The sequence below is a fragment of the Siniperca chuatsi genome, linkage group LG21 (genome assembly GCF_020085105.1).
Source record: "Siniperca chuatsi isolate FFG_IHB_CAS linkage group LG21, ASM2008510v1, whole genome shotgun sequence".
In the NCBI taxonomy this organism is placed as follows: domain Eukaryota; kingdom Metazoa; phylum Chordata; class Actinopteri; order Centrarchiformes; family Sinipercidae; genus Siniperca; species Siniperca chuatsi.
This window is the reverse complement of record NC_058062.1, coordinates 14,751,074-14,769,298: the sequence shown is the minus strand read 5'-3', so window position 1 is coordinate 14,769,298 and position 18,225 is coordinate 14,751,074. Positions and strand designations below refer to the sequence as shown.

The following is an 18,225-nucleotide window of genomic DNA, read 5'->3' as shown; positions in this document are numbered from 1 at the left end:
TTCAAAAGTAGACATGTGAAATGAATGTAAGCTCAACTGAACAACTGGGACTTTTGTGAACCAGAAAAGAGAAGTGAGTAAATGATGCGGCCGTGAATGATACTGCTTTCAGTCCGTGTGAGGAGGAAGTCATACCACATTTACAGGTACATAGACTTAAAACAACTGGTAGCCAACAGTGTGAAATTACCTTTGAGGGCCAACATGTCAATAGATAGGACAAAGTTATTGTTTGAGGGCTTCCTGCAGAAAAGAAAAGATACTATGGTAAGTTACCGACTCTCTTGGTATTTAATGTGAGTATATGTGTATATAAAAAATGACTTTGGTTGCTATCTTTTTTTCTGTCTAGAAAATAAGGTGGGTGACATATTGGTTCAGGCTTCAAAATACAACATTGTTCTTCTATACGAAGAAGAATGGCAGTGCTGTAAGTAGACATTTGCTGTGGTCTAAACACTAGTGAATTACATTCAGACTCAATCGATCAAATGTCTTGTCGATAACCTGCTTAGTACCTTATTTCTGAAGCCCGGAAAAAATCAATTGAAGGATGTAAAAAATTGACTTGCTAGTTTTTTTTTCTTATAAAGATCTCAATAATTCAAAAGTTATTGTGTTGATTTTGCTCTCTTCACAGTCACACTTGCGAGGCTATTACTACATTTACACCGTAAGTCCACCATTTATTACAGTTGATATATGACAAATTGCTTTACAGTTGTGGAAAGAAGAACTTTTCTAAAGAACTCAATTACAGCACCTAATTATGTGTTTGAGGTAACTGTACTTGTAAATTTCCATGCTACTTTATACTTCTACTTCAGTACATTTCAGTGGCAAACTTTACTTTTTAATACAATATACGATCAACAAATATACTGTGTATTATTATAGATTAGGCTAGACTGCAATATGTAAAGTAGGCAAAATTAGCCCCACCTTAACCAGCTGCTACATTAAAGTAATGCTTACACATGCATGCATCAATCATTATAATCCAACAATATACAGTATTATATAATATTGAAATGGGCCATTCTGCATTATGGGTACTTTAAGTATATTTTTATGCTAATTTGATGCATGACTTAAGTAATGTTTTGAATATATTATATTATTATTATTATTATTATATATTATTATTATATTATATAATATCTCACTATGTTATTGCTACGTTTACTTAAGTAAAAGATATTCCTCCACCTCTCTTGCTTTGTCTCTAGTTAGATAAATCAATCTAATGTTTCCTAAGTATCTATCTCTCTGTCCACCTCTTGGGTCAGGTGCAGTCGGTGCGAGAGGTCCAGAGATCTGACAGCAAGCGCATTATGTTTGAGATCATCATGACAAATGGAAAGAGAAAAGTGTTGGTAAGTCACCTCTGTGGTTTGAGTGTGTATTTCATTTAAGCTAGTCAATCTGCAGGATGTGAGTGGCAGGTCTGGTCAGCTGCCTCCAAACCACTGTGTGTGTGTGTGTGTGTGTGTGTGTGTGTGTGTGTGTGTGTGTGTGTGTGTGTAGGCAGCAGAGACTGCAGCTCTCAGGAAGGAGTGGGTAGGACACCTATGGCAAGCCATGCATCTTTCTGCCTCTGGAGTTTCAGACTCTAAAAACATACAGTGAGTAAGACTTCTTCATGACATGAGAAATCTTATAGAACAGCTGCACATAGTCTCCTTCACTGCAGGCACTGACCATTTGTCTTCTCATCAGCTTTGAAATGTGTGAGCAGCGAGAGAGAATAAACAGCAGTGCACCCAACAGCTCACACAGTGACAGTTTGATGGAGTTGCTGCCTGCTCGGCCCCACTCTGCCCCTGGCCCTACAGGCCAAATGCACCATGCGATCTCTGCCTGTGGCCCCACAGGCCAAATGCACCATGCGATCTCTGCCTCTGGCCCCACAGGCCAAATGCACCATGCGATCTCTGCCTCTGGCCCCACAGGCCACATGCACCATGCGATCTCTGCCTCTGGCCCCACAGGCCACATGCACCATGCGATCTCTGCCTCTGGCCCCACAGGCCACATGCACCATGCGATCTCTGCCCCTGGCCCCACAGTCCACATGCAGCATGAGATTAGGAGCATCGCCCCCCCTATCTGCCTGTCTGAAGAGCTGAACAGTAAGGGGACCACGTACCAAAACACACCGCCACCCTGTAACTACCAGCATCACAGTGGTAAACTTTAAATTGATTTGCATATTTGTAGCTTCACAAGTAATTTTTTCAATTCACTGTTATTAAGTCTTGAATTGAGTTCTACTTTCAGCTACACGGTGCTAACTACTCTGTTTTCAGGTGACAGTCTCAACAGTCCTCAATGGTCCAGTAGGTTGAGCAATGCAAAGGGAAGTGGAGAAGGAGACTACGACATTTTACCACTTAGAAAAAGTATGATTTTAAATGTACTTTAAATGTATAGTCTATTTTAATAACATACAGTATTAAGATTGGTTAAATGTCCAAACTGGCCCTATCATGTGTTATGTCTCTTTAGAGATATGTGAGAGCAACGCTTCAACAGAGATGGACGAGGACGTGTATGACTTTCCTGTCTCTTACAGGAGGGTTTCTCAACCTCCAGGTGAGATCACGTTTTGTTTTGTTTTGATTTTTCAAGCGGCTAGCTTTTACATACTTGATTATACCAAAAAAATTAACTTTTTTATTTTTTAAATCAATTTCAGACCCCACGGAGAGCATCTATGATGTACCAAGCTCTCTCTTAAGGAAGATCTCTGATCACACAGGTAAATCCTGCTCCATGTTATTGTCACCTTGTCAACATGTTTTTGTCTTCTCACTTAAGTCTTGTAAGAGATCCATAATTTGTTTAAATTTACACAGAATGATTTATGTAAGAAAAGCCACATGTGCAACACTTTCTCATCTGTATGTCTCAAGCTCTCAGCTGTTTGTTTCTGGTTGCAGAGGAGCAGATGGAGGACAGACCACTGGAGGATATGAGGTCCAGTTTGAGGACAAAAGTGATAGACTGGAGGGTAGCAGCAGTCCCCTTCTGACTCACCAGACACAAGACTGTGCACAGAAGACTGTTGCTGCCTAATAAATGTAGCTTTGTGTTTAATTCTCCCACAGATTTGAGCGAAACAAACGGTATTTATGCAACATATATAGTGTAAATAATGTTTGTCAGCTTTGTTAAAGTTTTATATGCTAGACAACATGCACAATCACAACAAAAAAGTTCAACTGTGGTATTTATTTCAGCTCCTACTAAACAAGACCGAGAACCACAAAGTCATTTATAACTACGTTGTACAACACGCACTGTGTGGGTTAGTCACACTAGGGTTCACAACAGTAAAATGTCTCATATTCATGTCACCTGCTTCACAGTTTGAAAGTATACCCCACCAACAATGATATTGCTGTATTACACACTTTGGACTGGTTTGAATGGGAGTGGTTTGAGCTTGGTTCTAAAACCCTTTATGGGTTTAATGGAATATAGAAACTTGTCTTGTTGCAGGTGCACAATGAAACAAAAATAAAACTTTTATATCATCTACTTTTATTCAACATTTTAATATCTTACTACTCTTTAGAATTTTTTTTCTGTGGTTATTAATATTGCAGAACGTTTTAAACTAAACAAATGCTTAGTAAATGTAGTGACTGACTGGTCACATAGTTCCCGTTTAGTTTTTTTCTCATGAAGTCTCAAGCTGGTGAAGGCTGGCAAGATTTTGTATACAGAAAATGATATCCAAAAATTACACTTTATCTACAACACTGCATTCCCAGAGAAGGATTAAACTGACATCTAGTATCACTTGATAGACATACATACATACAGTAGCAGTATTCATTAGACAAAAATAATATAGTAGTGCATGTATTGGGTTGAATTGTAAGCAAAAACAAGGCCTATGTAACAAGCAATGCATAAAAGTGATTTGTGCATTCTCAATATGTTTCTTCTCAAAAGAAAACTAGTACAATCAAATAAAATACAAACAATAATTAAAGAATATTTGGACATCAACTAAGCAATAGATAATTTCCCTCCAATGAGTAGAAGCTTTAGTTTGGATCAGTTCTGTGTTGTGATCATTGTCAGTTAGCAAAATACTAGTAATAATATTTGGTTCATTATATTGTCACACACACACACACAGACACACAACACAAAAATTGCAAAAGTAAAAGATTGGGAAAGTGCCATTCTACAATTACATCTAAACTGATCTGCACACCGATTTTGTTTTTTGGAATTCAGGTCATTGTCTGTCAATTCATTTTTGCTACCATCTCCAATCAACAACTAACCTTAATTGTTAAGATCAGTGCAGTGACGTTACAGAGTCAATAAACTACACTTTTGTTGAGGGAAGCTGAGTGTATGTTGTATGTTGTTTACAGTACATGTTCCAGATCTGACCACCACTCTTCTAGCTGAGAAAGAGCAGTAGTGCCAGCAGAGATAACTTATGTTTTTTAACTTATATTTACACTCTGAATTTGCCAGATTTTTGTCTGGCAAACTGATGTTTAACATAGGATGTAGTGCTAAGTTTAGACTGGTACTAGGTTATCTGCTTTGTGCCTGGAAGAGCAGACTGTCTTACCAGCAACAGACAAGGTATTCAGGCCCCACAACTTGGGAGTTAGGTGTTGTAATGGATTCAGGCCTGGGCCTGGGATTGTTCCTTGATGAACTCCTCCAGGACAGTGATGATGCTGCAGGATTCAGGCAGGTCGCTGTGCTCCGCCCTGGCATTCTGCAGCAACACATCCCCATTTCCGCAGCCCTGTAGGAACTGGCAGCAGCGAAACAGGGCGTAGTGACTCATCTCTGCCTGCCGCACAAAACGCTTCAGGCTGTTCATGTCCTGGATGGCCTGCAGAGTGAGAGTGATGGTTGATAGAGAGGAAGAAACAAGTTTAAAAAAGGGAAGAGATCAGGATGAAAGAAAAAAATGAGTCTGCCAAGAGGAACTGAGATCTATTGCCCAAAGTTTCTCAATCTTGTGGGCTAGTGTATTTGCATTTTATATTATACCAATTTTCATCACAACTGTTTCCTTTTTCTATGAACAAAAACATATGCCATCAGAATAATTTTAAAGATGCTATAGTTATAAAATTATACACACTATACAAAAGTATGCTGTACTCAAATTCCCATAACAACTTGACAGTTACAAAACTGTAACTGCTGGGGTCATGGAAATTGTAGAACCTGAAAACAGGATCCAGAGCTCCAAAAAGCTTGAAAACCCCTGTTACAGTTTGTCTATGTGTATGTTTTCTCACCTTAAGTTTGAAGTTCTCCAGAATCTGTCTGAGCAGGAAGGGATTACAACGCTCTGCAGCGTTTAGAAATGCCTGAATCCAGTCGTCACAGAAACGATTACTGACTGGGGGAGAAAACAGCTTTATTAGACTCTTAGACAGTACAGAGATACAAATCATTTTTCCTCATCAAGTATACGTCATGGAGCATGACTTACCAGTGTTAGAGAATGTGGGTGGACTGGTGGAGCAGTCTATGATCAGGTCAGAGTGTGTGTCCTCTGAAATAGCCTTACACAGAGAAGCTGCTGTAGTGTCTTGTTGGGACAGGCCCTGCAAACTGGCTGCTTTGATGAACCTGGTACAGAATACAACAGACATTTAACAGCTACTAAACAGATGGTTAATTACCACATGGAAATAAACAACAGACAGGCAGACCTGCTGTTTTAGCAGTCTTCGGATTTAAAAAAGTGTTAGTGTAGTTACGGGGACTGTCACCTAACTCACCTGGACACATCAGCCTTTGTCCTCTCATCTGAATTACTGACCTCCACATGTGTGTGACTCAGAGCCTGTATACAGAAAATGTAAGGGCTGAAATGCATTGTTCTGGAGATAATACGTCATGCACAATTTGAGTGCTAAGAAAACAAATCAATTGGATTGCATCATTTTAATGCATAGGGTAAATAAGCACCCAAAAATACAGTGATACTTACTTTTCCTCTTACCCAGGGTGCATTCTATGCATCCAGATAGTTTTGGTATAATTTACTGAGGCTTGGACCCCTTTGCTGTGGCTCAAACCAGTACAAATAGGACATTTGTTAACAATGCTCTTCAGACCTCATTGTAAAGTTTTGTTGACATAACACTTTCTATTACTTCCTTACAAGAAAAAGAAACCGTTCACAATGAGCACAACTTGTGTGTGTCTGTGTTATATTATTTGGAAAGAAACACTGGTGTTGAGTTTATCAAATGTAATAGTTTTAGCAGTTTGAGTACTACAGTCCAAACACCAATGAGCTCCACTGTAAGTCCAAACTTTGGCAAATCACACTTTAGCTATCTGGAAAAATAAGATTTTTGGGTGATTTTTTACTTTTCATATTATTTAGCTTTCTTTTAATGACATAATATTTTTACTAATATATGGCATATATGGCATGATGGCATATTCTTGAGGTGAAATGATATGAAAAGCATCTGTACACTCCAATCTGTGCAATAATCACTTCTTGATTTATACATTATGAAATGAATATTGCACACATCAGAGTGCGTGGATGCTTTTCCTCTCAATATTCTTATTATCTTAGTCCCAGTACCTCCACCAAGCCTTTTTTGCTGAGCAGTTATTTTTATTGGACATACTCTAGAGGTGGACAATGACTCACAGCATGCAGCAAGAAGCTGATGTTGCTCTGGACCAGCTGCACCACCCGATGAATGTGCATCACAGACTCCTCGTACCACCGGCTCAGATAGGGACGCACCTCCGTCTCAAGGTTCTGCAGCTGACACACACACAAATCAATATTGCATTATTAATGTAATGACAAATATAACTTCATTACACTGTAATTACATTCTCATACCTCTGGGGTTTGCAGGCTGCTATGCAGGCCTTGGACGTATTTATCAAGCTCTAATCTAAACGTGTATTGGGTCAAGGAATTGGAACTATTGCCTGTTTCTCTGTACGAAATTACAACAATGTGGAAGCAATACAACAATGCAGAAAAGAAAATGTTTTAATGGCAAGGATTATAGCTAAGGTTGATTTCATATGGACATTATGCAATAGACAACTGTGCGCAAAGGATATAGGTTCAGTCCTTTTTCAGAGCCGCCCATAAAGCAGATGACATATCCATTTCCATCAGCATCAGGCTGCTCAGGAGACCTTTCCTGCTCCAGGAGACAGCAGTAGCAGCCGACTGCCTGCTCTGGGATACTGGGAAGAGTAAATAATCAACACATTTGTGTTAACCAACTGAATCTTCGTTTCCAGCTAAATAAATTTTATTACTACGATGGAATCAAACAGGCTACATCTACTTGTATAAAAGATGACATTTATAATAAGATAATAAAGCATGAGCTGCATCAGTCCAAGAAGAAGGAAGTCAAACGTGATCTTGGTTTGTTTTGTCATGGTGCCTTGGTTTTGTGTCCCTCTTGGTTAGTATGTAGCATTACTCATGCAAAAACATTGTGAGGGAATATGTAAAATTATTACGTGAGTTCCACAGTGGCAATGTTGCCCATGCCTCCCAGCAGGGCTCCTTTGCTCAGCCTCCTTGAAATGTAGGTCCGCAGCTCAGGCTCTGCCTCTGATGGCAGGCTGCTGTCAATTAGTGTCAGGCTGTGGGAAGGGCAGATAGTCAGTATGGGTACAAGCAGCCAGTGAAGGCAATGAGGAACTTGGAAGCCACTCAAGTCAATGGAGAACAGATGGAGAAAGCTGATGATCATTAGCCACAACCAACACAACACACAAATGAGTCACATAGCTGCAACTGTGCCACCCCCCTGGGTGCCTGGGATTTTCATTCACTTTTTGCCAACTCTGCTTGACACATGGAAGTGGAGACCCATTCAGATTGGGAGAGACCTAAAGGCCATGTAACTCAGCAGCACAGCAATGACCAATCAGAACAAAACGAATGAATGAAAACAGCACTGATTCCATGTTGATTGGATTCCCCGTGGCAGGCCGTGGATACACCAATGAACAACAGTGAAAGCCAAAGAGAAACGACCACTGAAAGCAAGGAGAAGGTAGGTGGATGGCTCCTTCGTTACCTAAAGTCATCCTGACTGGTTGTGGAGTCTGCTCGTCTCTGGTTCCATGCCACATTTTCCCCAGAAGCCTCAGATCTAAGACAATTCACAGTTTACTCATCACCTGGTCAGTTTTTAATGTATAAATCTGGTTTTACCTGCATGAGTGTCACTGTCAGCAGACTCAGAAACAAGGGACTACAAAAACTAAAGAGTGCTTTAGGGTAAGAATCATAGACTGCATAATAATTAAAACAGTGATACAGAAAGAAACACTCATTAAGTTACACACCAGAGACCTGGTTGTATTTAGGAAATAAAAGAATAGTAATTGTATGATGTCCTGTAGGATACGGGGTAGATATAATGTGAACAATTATAAATAATACAACAATAAAAATCAATAATTAGACAATACATTAAAATGCCGTTATAAAATAAGTATTATATAATAATATCAATATTCCTAATACACGTAAGATTACACCGTGGACGTAACACTCCGTGTAAATTTCCATTATTTATATTAGAGACAGAAAGTTGTAGCAGAGCTGTGATCTTATAGCAACACCTCTAAACCAGAAACCGGGACTAGTAACATCGACCATTACCTTGTGCCTTGATAAAGATAGATGGTGTAGTAGCAGTTCAACTGAATTTTCTGGCTGTATCCAGCAATTTCTTCGCTGTCAAAGTCATCTCTCTCTTCCACGTCAATTGAATCTTGGAAGGACGAGGTTTGAGAGGTAAACATAATCCAACCGCTGCACGGAGCAAGCTAGCAGTCGGCTAAAATGGCAGATAACAAGAACGTGTTTCTATTATTTAGCTGTGCTATGTTGGTAGATAGGTATTACTGACGTTGTGATCTCTGGCTTATGTTAAAAATGTAAAAGCACATATGCAACAGCTGCAGTAGTGGAAAAGGTATCCCCGATCTCGTTTCAGTGCCTTATGCGCATGCGCAACAACGTCTGTCATCTGTGTACGCTCTCAATAATGTCCGAGTATGATATTTATTTCTTACGTCGGTTCCTGGGCCAAACGTTCCATCACTGAAGGTAAATATTTATTATTAAATTTATATTATTATATTATATTTAGACTCTAGTGTTAAGTGTTTTTTGTCAAGACGTCTTTGTCGTTAAAAATGGCTGTGTAAATATCATGTGTATACCTTTAGATTCAAATGCTTTAACTTGCTGGTACTTAATGGTAAGTTAGAGCTGGATGGCTGAAAAATATATGGTAAAAGTAGTCGTAACATTGGTAGATGTGGAGGTCCATTTATCAGTAGTAAAAGTAAACATATTTAAGGATTCTAGTACAAGTGAAGGGGCCCAGTATATTGTTTTATTTATTTTTTACTCAACAACCAAATAAACAATAGTTTTGGACCACCAGAGGGCGTCTTGAGTTTTGTTGGGTGCAGGAGACCCGACGCCATCTTCAATTTCTTCACTTCCTTTCTGGTTGGTATGTTAGCTGTTTTGTTTTACTGGATTAGCAGGCAGTGAACAGACAGTACAGACATCATGGGAAGAAAGAAGAAAAAGCAAATGAAGCCTTGGTGCTGGTATCCTTTTCCACATCTTACATTTAGTCTTATAACGTAATCTGTTGCAGCAACGCTATCCTCTGTTTACTAACGTTAGGCTAACTTTAACCGTTAACTGTAAGTGAACTTGAGCTTCTTATAATAGTAAGTATGTAACGTTAGCAGGCTCACAATATGTGAGTTAACTTATGTCATGATTTTGAACGCGCTGTCGGTGTTGCTTATTTGAACGACCAGCTCTGAAGAAAATACTATGAGAGTACATTAAATACAGTCTGGGATGTGTTGTTCTTGTTAGCAAGGTGTTTTGGAGTAACGTATGCTAATACAGGACACGTTCATCTGTAAAGTAAGTTAGCATTACAATGATCGAGTTTTTCAGGGAAAGAGTTTCCTAAACCGTAATCTCAGGTACTGTAACAGAGATTTTGATGATGAAAAGATTCTCATTCAGCATCAGAAGGCCAAACATTTCAAGTGCCACATCTGTCATAAAAAGCTGTACACTGGCCCTGGGCTTGCAATCCACTGTATGCAGGTGAGGAAACACTAAATATATCTACACTATCTCCATAAAATCAAACAAAATCACTTGTTTATATACTAAAAATCCCCTCACTGTATCACTTCAATCGTAGGTACATAAAGAGACCATTGATGGAGTTCCTAATGCAATACCTGGAAGAACAGATATTGAGCTGGAAATATATGGCATGGAGGGTATTCCCGAAAAAGACATGGAAGAGAGAAGAAGAGTGCTAGAACAAAAGAACCAAGGTTTTGGTCCTAAAATACCTTAATGTACTGTCTTTTTATGGTCTATTCTAGAGACTTTTTATGCTCTTCCCTATTTTCAGAGACGCAAAAGAAAAAGCAGAACCAGGATGACTCTGATGAGTACGATGAGGATGACGAGCCTGGTCCCTCCTTCCAGCAGCCTGCTGTAGGCCAGCCCCAGGCAGGCTACATCCCCCCTATGACCCAGCCTGGCATGCCTCCTGCCTCTGGTGCTCCAGGGATACCACTGGGCAGCTACTCAAGTGGGAAACAGTGACTTTACTTGAACTGCAATAAGCCAACTATTGAGCTAATCTTAAATAACGCTGTATTGGTATCATGCTGTTTTCAAAGGGTGATTATACAGCTGTTCTATTCATATTCATGGTCATGCTACTCAACTGTTGCTGAAGCGGTCCCACATGTCTTTACAACCTCAGGTTTTGTCCAGTATTTAACCTCAAGCCCGTTGCTGACACGCTTTCCCCCTATGCGCTATCATCTTTAAATTTTCCCTAACTGCTCTGCTTCAGGCTATTCTTTTTACAGCTGTGCATGAGACTAGATTCAGACAATAGATGTTTTTTAAGCACATTGATTGCACTATATGTTGCAGCATGTGTCCTAAAATGTTTCAAAGACTCTGATAGTCATAGTTTGATCAAGGTGTAAACAAGTTTAAATGCCCTTGAACACTGTGATTAAGTTAAGAATCCCCCCTTTTAATATATAGCCATGCTCACTATATTTAAATAGCCACCTCAGGTACTGTTTATGTCATGTTAAAATAAAAATATTGATGTCAATAGAAGCATATTTTGTAATATAAATTACATAAACTATTTTTTTTAAGTGGGACCACACTTGAGTTTGTAAAAAAGTACCTCTTTGTTTTAGGAATTCCCCCAATGATGCCAGGTGTGCCACCAATGATGCCAGGAATGCCCCCTGTACTACCAGGAATGCCTCCAGGGTAAATGCTTCGGATTATTAATCACTGTCATTTTTTATTAATCCCATCCTCATTATATCTTGTATTTTAAATATGGAAATTTTTCCTCATGTATTAAGGATGATACCAATGGGTGGGATGATGCCTCCAGGTCCAGGGATGCCTCCAATGATGGCAGGTGTGCCACCAGGTAATGCCCTGCCAGTGTACGCCTTCAGAATGCACTTACCTCCACATCATTGCCTTGATGTGAATTATTAATTGATCATTTTTTAAATGAAAATTTGTAAATATGTTGTACCTCTGCTGTGGTGAGGCCTTACTTGCTCCCGTAATGAATTTGTTCTGCTGGTGTCAGGCATGCCTCCTCCTGTGGGCCACCGTCCAGGCATCACACACATGGCTCAGGTCCCCCCTGCTGCAAACATGTTGACTAGACCTGCTGTTCCTGCTGCCACTGTCCCCTCAGCCCAGCCTGATGTCACAAAGCCTCTTTTCCCCATTGCTGGACAGGTAAAATCTTTATGATGCCATTTACCACTTTTCTCCTCCCTCGGCACTCTGATGGGGCAGAACGTTAGCTTCTCCTGTTGAATAAGGGATGTTTGAGTAACTCACACAGGCTGATATTAAGGAGACTTTATCCAGCAATTCCTTTAACTGAAGAATTATTTTATTTACATTTCCTATTCATTACTCTTTTCCTGTGCTACAGATGGGCAGTCACGCTGCAAGTACAAGTGCAGGCTCATCAAGTGCAGACTCTCAGTCCGCCTCCCCTAAAGCTCTGTTCTCTATCGCATCACAAGTACGCAGCTGTCTGCCTGCTCTACTTTGACAACCTGCAACTTTACAATTGGCATGCACACAATTGTGTATAGTTTGCCTGTGGTGCACTTGGGCAGATTAATTCTATTTAATTTGCCAACGCTGTTTTAGCAAGAGATGATGAAGTCCAACCTTTTAAGTGGGTAGAAAATACTTTTAAAATGTTTTGTAATTTATAGCAACATGCCTTTGTTTGCTTTTTCTTTTGCTACAAATCTGCATTTAGAGAATACTACTGAATTTTGCTTAACACTACAACCGCCAACGGGTAAAATTTACCCACTGCTGTTTTTCTATTGTATTTCTATTTGTTTCAATACAGTATTCAAGTCCCCCAGTCTTTCTAAAAGTGTGTTATGTAGCACCTGCTATTATTAAAAATTGTCAAGATAAAGCCAGATTTAAAAATTTACCCTGATAGAGAATGCAGTCATTTTCATCCAATTAATTTTGCGCGTTTAGATAAACATTCTATTGGCGCCTTTCGTCTACTACAGTGCATAATCATAATCAAGTTATAAGTTAACCTTCAATTTGGATGAGAGAAAGAGAGTTATGAATGCATTAGACTTTCTCCATGCAATGAGTGAAGGAGAGGTTTTAGGACTGAGCGACGTGTCCTGGGTTGATTGACGGGTCATCATCTGACAGCTATCCGGAGCCTTTGTGAAAAGTGAGGCAAAACTATTATACTAAAATGATCAAATGTATAAACATTTATGAAAGTAGTCTTTCCCTCTGACACAATTGTGTTTTGCATGTTTTTTGACCTGCGGAGAGTTTGAGTTTTCGACCGCAGTGTAGGCCTATTGTTTAGCAAAAGTGGTCATTATAGATTTTTTTTGTTGGGTAAAAATCTACATAGAATTTTGGAACTGATACAAATTGTTTCTTTTCAATAAATATTTTTGTATGTGTAATTGTTTGGATGCACGGCAGTCTGAAACAAACAAGCAGGAAGAACACCTTAGATTATTATTCTACATTATTATTATTATTTTCATGTAGGCCTATAAAAACACTGCAATATTCAATCGTTTTTTCTAAATTGCAAAGTGTGTTTGAGTAATGCGTAGCAGAAATATCAATGCATTCTAATCGCAGGTAAATGTTACCCATTGGCGGTTTTATGTATTTACGTATACAGCGACTCCTGGCAGTTCTAGTGTTAAGCACCTCAACAACAACAAAAAAAGGAGAGCTATGCAGATTTGTAAAGTGTGCTTCTTTATTAACTGCTGTAGGGCAAACTAGCACAGCACGCTCTTTTGGATTTGTTTTTCTTGCAGGCTTGATGAAATAGGTTCTACTTTAGTCATACTTTGTAGGGTTACTCTCCCATGTGTGTAACAACAGTGGTGTTAACATGGTATAGCGATAACTAAGACCCCATTTATAGACTTGGCACTAACATGTCATTATGCAGTGGAAATGTTGGTAAAAATGTTGACATGTTCATCAGGGTGGCCTTTAATTATTACCTTTTATTACAAGCAGAATACTTCCCTCCCAGGCTGCCTACCTTCTGATTAGTGGAGGTTATACCTGCACCCACAACTTAAAGGGACAGTTCACCCCAAAATCAAAAATACATATGTTTCCTCTTACCTGTAGTGCTATTTATCCATCTAGATTGTTTTGGTGTGAGTTGCAGAGTTCTGGAGATATCAGATGTCTGCATTTTTTTAATATAATGGGTCTATATGGCACTCAGCTTGTGGTGCTCAAAGCACCAAAAAAAGTATATTTGAATGTATTGCTTTGTATGAAAGCAATGTCTCTTTCCAGAAATCGTGACCCAGTTAGTCAAGATGATCCACAGACCTTGTGAGCAGTTTCATGTAGGAACTATCGGTAGTAATTAAATAGTTCCTTCATGAAACTGCTCACAACAAATCTGTGGATTATCTTGAGTAACGGGGTCGTGATTTCTGGAAAGGGTAAAGTGAGAATGTTTTCAGGAGATGCAAGCATTAAGGGAAAGATGAATACAGAGACAGTCCAGTCCAATCCATCTTAAGCCTGTGTACAAACAATAATGTTGTCAAGCTTTAAATGGACAAAATATAAACTTCAAAAATGGTAGTAACCTCAAAGTATGACTACAAATGTCCCCCCTGAAATATTTAAATCCCTTTCAGCAGAGTCTCTCTAATGTGTTTTCCTCTCTCCCCCCTCAGAGTCAGCAGACAGTGTCAGGGTCCCCCACCCTCCCCCCACTACCTCCTCTGATCCCTCAAAGCCCACATTCCCGGCCTACACTCAGGCCACCGTAGCTGTTGCCAGCCCCAATGCTGGCAGCAGTACAGTCTCCAAACCTCCCTCTACTGTAACCAGTAAGCCCGCCACCCTCACCACCTCCAGTGCAACCAGTAAGTTGATCCACCCTGATGAGGACATCTCACTGGTGAGTAGTCCAGCTGCAACTGTCTCCTTACAGTTTTTACAGTAAGTAGCATTTTGAGAAAAAGCGTTTGTTAATCATAGCAAAAGTCAATAAATGTCGTAAATAAATTAGTAAAAATTATTTATTAATGTTCTTGTTTATTTCTCCTGGTTGAGCTACAGAATTTCAAATTGTTCTTCCTTATTTGCATTGTGTGTCCTGTAGGAAGAGTTGCGGGCTCAATTACCCAGGTACCAGCGCAGTATTCCCCGCCAAGGCCAGACCACCGCTGCTGCCCCATCAGTGGGTCCTGTGGGTGGCCTGATGGCTCCTCAGCAGCCCGGCATGAGGCATCCCTTACCTGGTATACACCGCCTGCCTTTAGTTTGGATAAAATCTTTAAATTTTACGCCTTTTGTTGGTCTGTTAACCAGAGCTGTTTATTCTTGCTGCTGTTGTTGGGTACAAAACTCTACTATAAGCTGAGAATCTCTTTAAAGCGTTGTTATTATATAAATCATTATCTAAACTTTTCTTCATAAATGATATAACTTACCGTGTAATACTGACACTATATTTAATAGCCACGCTAGCGGCATGGCTCTAGGGATGGCAATGTCGGTCTGTCGGTCGGTCCCCCACTTTGGTCCAGACTGAAATATCTCAACAGCTATTAGATGGTTTGTCATTAAATTGTGTACAAACATTCATGGCCCCCAGAGGATGAATCCTAATGACTTTGGTGATTCCCTAACTTTTCCTCTAGCGCTACCATCAGTTCAAAGTTTCATGTTGTCAAATACTTTGGTGCATGACCAAATACATCCAAAACTAATGACATTCTCATCAGCCTCAGCTGTCCTTTTGTGTTTAGTGCTCATTAGCAAATGTTAGCATGCTAACATGCTAAACATTATCCCTGCTTAGCATCAGCATATTAGCACTGTCATTGTGCGCATGTTAGCATGTTGCTGTCAACATTTAGCTCAAAGCACCACTGTGCCTAATGCTGCGTTCATGTCATATGGGAGTTATCGTAATTTTGACTTGTAAATAGTGTTCACGTCAAACATCCAAGTTGTAGTTACGACTGTGGAACAAATACAGAAGTACCTTAAAACCAAACAAATGTGGACGCCTCACATCAGCCAAAGTGTGTTGTTAAACCTAAATTTAATGGATATGATATTATATTGTCAATGCACAGTACTTTAATCTTCACACAGCCAGCTCTGTAATCATACACCCGTCTTGATGACATGAACCCTCGCAAGTCGTTGACATGGGAATCTTTCCCACCATCTCATATGACATGAAAGTATAGCCTCAAAGAGCCGGTAGCATGGCTGTGGACTCTTAGTCTTGTAAAATAGTTTTTTCTACTGATTTTTTAATAAAAAGCCAACAAACCTGTGTTCTCGCAGGACAGTATGGTGGTCCACCCCAGGGGATGCCAGGCTACATGCCAGGAGGGATGCCTCCATACGGACAGGCTCCTCCTGTGGTTCCCCCAGGATACCAGGGAGCTCCTCCGCGGCCACCCATGGGCATGCGACCCCCTGTCATGTCTCCCGGAAGTCGCTACTGAAGCCTGCCTTCCTCTCTTCAATAGGTTTGGACACTCAACCCTTTTCTAATGTCCTCAGCTGCTAGTAGACACACCAGTATTGGTATTCTAGTACCACAACGTACTGTTTATTCTACTACTGAGCTATGAGGAAGAGACACTGAATAAACAGCAAACAAGAGAGCTATAGAAGCATCACAGAGCGCATGGGAAATATTTAGACTGTACCTAACCAAGACTATGAACTGTTGTTTCAAACCATCTCTGTTCTGTGGCTTTTTTTCCTTCTCATGTTTCATTTAGGTGTATAGAAGTGTAGTAGATATGGTTCGTAGTGTTGTGAAGGCGCTGGAGTTACATGGGAAGTACCCACCCTTTATCAAGGCAAGTTTTATGTAAATACATTTCTGTTCTAAGCTAAACAGTGAGGCCTTCACAGCACGCAGTGCTGTTGGACTTTGTGTCCCCAACTTTGTTTGGTGAGGGCTTCAAACAACTGTTTATGCATTCATTCTGTTTTATTGTTATAGTTTTAAAGAGGAAATACTCCCTCAACCCTAAATAGATGAAGTACTAAATGAAATGGTATATGTATTGTTGTAAAACTGTATTGTAATAAAATGTGGCAAAAATGTAAGACTCTTCTTTGCGGGACGTTAGTGGGAAAAGAGACGTCACAGCAGGTTTGTACTCCAGTTATAAACTACATGCAATAGGAATGTGCATCTGTGCTTTTAGTTGTTGAGTTGAAATTAAAAATGTTGGTAAATGTTTTCTTGTGGCTATAAGCAGTACATTTACTTTTTTAATTGATGCTCTGTACATGGCACAGGCAGACCAGCCACTGAGTGCATTGTACAGCTGCATAACTTCCGGGTCGCTGGTGGCTGTGGTGCTAAAACCCAGATTTCTCTTCTCCCTGTAGCAATGCCATGGGGGACTGGCTGAGGCCCTGTCTCAGTGTAGCCCTGTTTCAGCCTGAGGCAAGTCTCACCATTTTCTGTCTTCTCATTCATTACCAGGGGCCCTCACAGCTTACACGCTGTTGGATCTCAATGTCCCCAAACTTGCAGCAAGTTTGGTGAAGGCCCTTGTTTGTGTTGTTGCGTTTAGGCACCATTTTCCTTCAGGCATGTCAGCTCATGTGAATTATATTCTTGTTAAGCTCTTATGTGCCATTGAACCTGTATCCTCCATTCTTGATTGGTGAGAGCATCAGGAAGCTCTGTTTTCATTTCATTTAATAACTTTATACTGAAACTATAGAGCTGTTAAATAAAATTGTATTCCTTTAGAAGCTTTTGATATGAACTAACTAGTCCTACAGTCCACAGACGTTTATTGCCTCAAATATTGATGGTTTGTTCAAAATACAAGTAATTTGATAGAGTCTCACATACAGACACCATTAACAGCCATATATACATTAAATGTTTGTTGGGAGGTTTGTGATAAACAAATGACTTTTCATATGCTTGTAAAATTACCACTTAATCCTGTTTGTTTCATCAGCTTTCCTCACTTGATCATTTGAATTTAACTACTTACATGAAGGAGAATCTCTACCAGTAACAGGTTAGTTAAAGCTGTAAGTACCACTGCTGTAATTTTAATTCCCGTCGACCTGTGTTCTGTGTGCACACACATGATGAGATCTTAATGTCTGTCACCTAGAGGTCTTTTAAAAAAAATAAATAAATAAATAAAATGAGCCCACAACAATTCTTAAGCATTTTACACTAATGGCAGCCAGTCAGTCAGTATGATCTTGAGGAATAACTGTCTTAAGAAATCATAGTTAGTACTTGAGTGTGCAACACATTTTTCCCCACTAGTACTGCTTCACGTGATCAGCATCTCAACATAGTGTTTGGTGCGAATAACTTCGATATAAACTAACGAGTAATACAGGCAGAGTCTTCACTGGTAAGTATGGGCTCCTTATCACCTCTGTTAATCCACATAATATTCAACAATTTGTTGCTTAAACTGCGGTGTAAGATAGATAAAGCTTTTACCTGCTGAAGAGTTTAATAAAAAGATTTCACACATTTTCTTCTGCTGATGTTATTTCATACCTTGTCTGAGGATGAT

At 39.7% G+C, this 18,225-nt stretch overlaps 3 protein-coding genes across 4 annotated transcripts; 2 read left to right on the top strand and 1 right to left on the bottom strand.

Moving 5' to 3' along the window:
• The first annotated feature begins 94 nt into the window (after nt 1-94).
• LOC122868747 lies at nt 95-3,083 on the top strand. The gene is made up of 10 exons (XM_044181013.1): nt 95-267; nt 353-430; nt 641-673; nt 1,290-1,376; nt 1,528-1,625; nt 1,720-2,189; nt 2,310-2,402; nt 2,509-2,595; nt 2,699-2,761; nt 2,943-3,083. The coding sequence occupies exons 1-10, from the start codon at nt 97-99 to the stop codon at nt 3,032-3,034; spliced, it is 1,272 nt and encodes a 423-aa protein (XP_044036948.1). The 5' UTR covers nt 95-96; the 3' UTR covers nt 3,035-3,083.
• Nucleotides 3,084-3,215: 132 nt separating this feature from the next.
• lg21h17orf75 (linkage group 21 C17orf75 homolog) lies at nt 3,216-9,057 on the bottom strand. Of its 2 annotated transcripts, XM_044181014.1 has the most exons (10): nt 8,675-9,056; nt 8,085-8,159; nt 7,519-7,644; nt 7,105-7,233; nt 6,875-6,935; nt 6,674-6,793; nt 5,781-5,845; nt 5,489-5,628; nt 5,292-5,395; nt 3,216-4,876 (listed from the first exon to the last, which is right to left on the bottom strand). In XM_044181014.1, exons 1-10 carry the CDS (start codon nt 8,815-8,817, stop codon nt 4,661-4,663), a joined length of 1,179 nt encoding a protein of 392 aa, XP_044036949.1. In that variant the 5' UTR covers nt 8,818-9,056; the 3' UTR covers nt 3,216-4,660. The 2 variants fall into 2 exon arrangements, with proteins under 2 accessions (XP_044036949.1, XP_044036951.1); XM_044181016.1 differs by lacking the exon at nt 8,085-8,159 and having other exon boundaries at nt 8,675-9,057.
• Nucleotides 9,058-9,479: 422 nt separating this feature from the next.
• LOC122869217 (BUB3-interacting and GLEBS motif-containing protein ZNF207-like) lies at nt 9,480-16,904 on the top strand. Its single transcript, XM_044181979.1, is given in 12 exon segments — nt 9,480-9,639; nt 10,033-10,159; nt 10,260-10,398; nt 10,479-10,661; nt 11,296-11,371; nt 11,470-11,540; nt 11,709-11,863; nt 12,066-12,158; nt 14,359-14,388; nt 14,391-14,585; nt 14,790-14,928; nt 15,989-16,904. Coding segments are annotated over 12 exon segments (1,413 nt in total). The 5' UTR covers nt 9,480-9,598; the 3' UTR covers nt 16,153-16,904.
• Nucleotides 16,905-18,225: the final 1,321 nt, after the last annotated feature.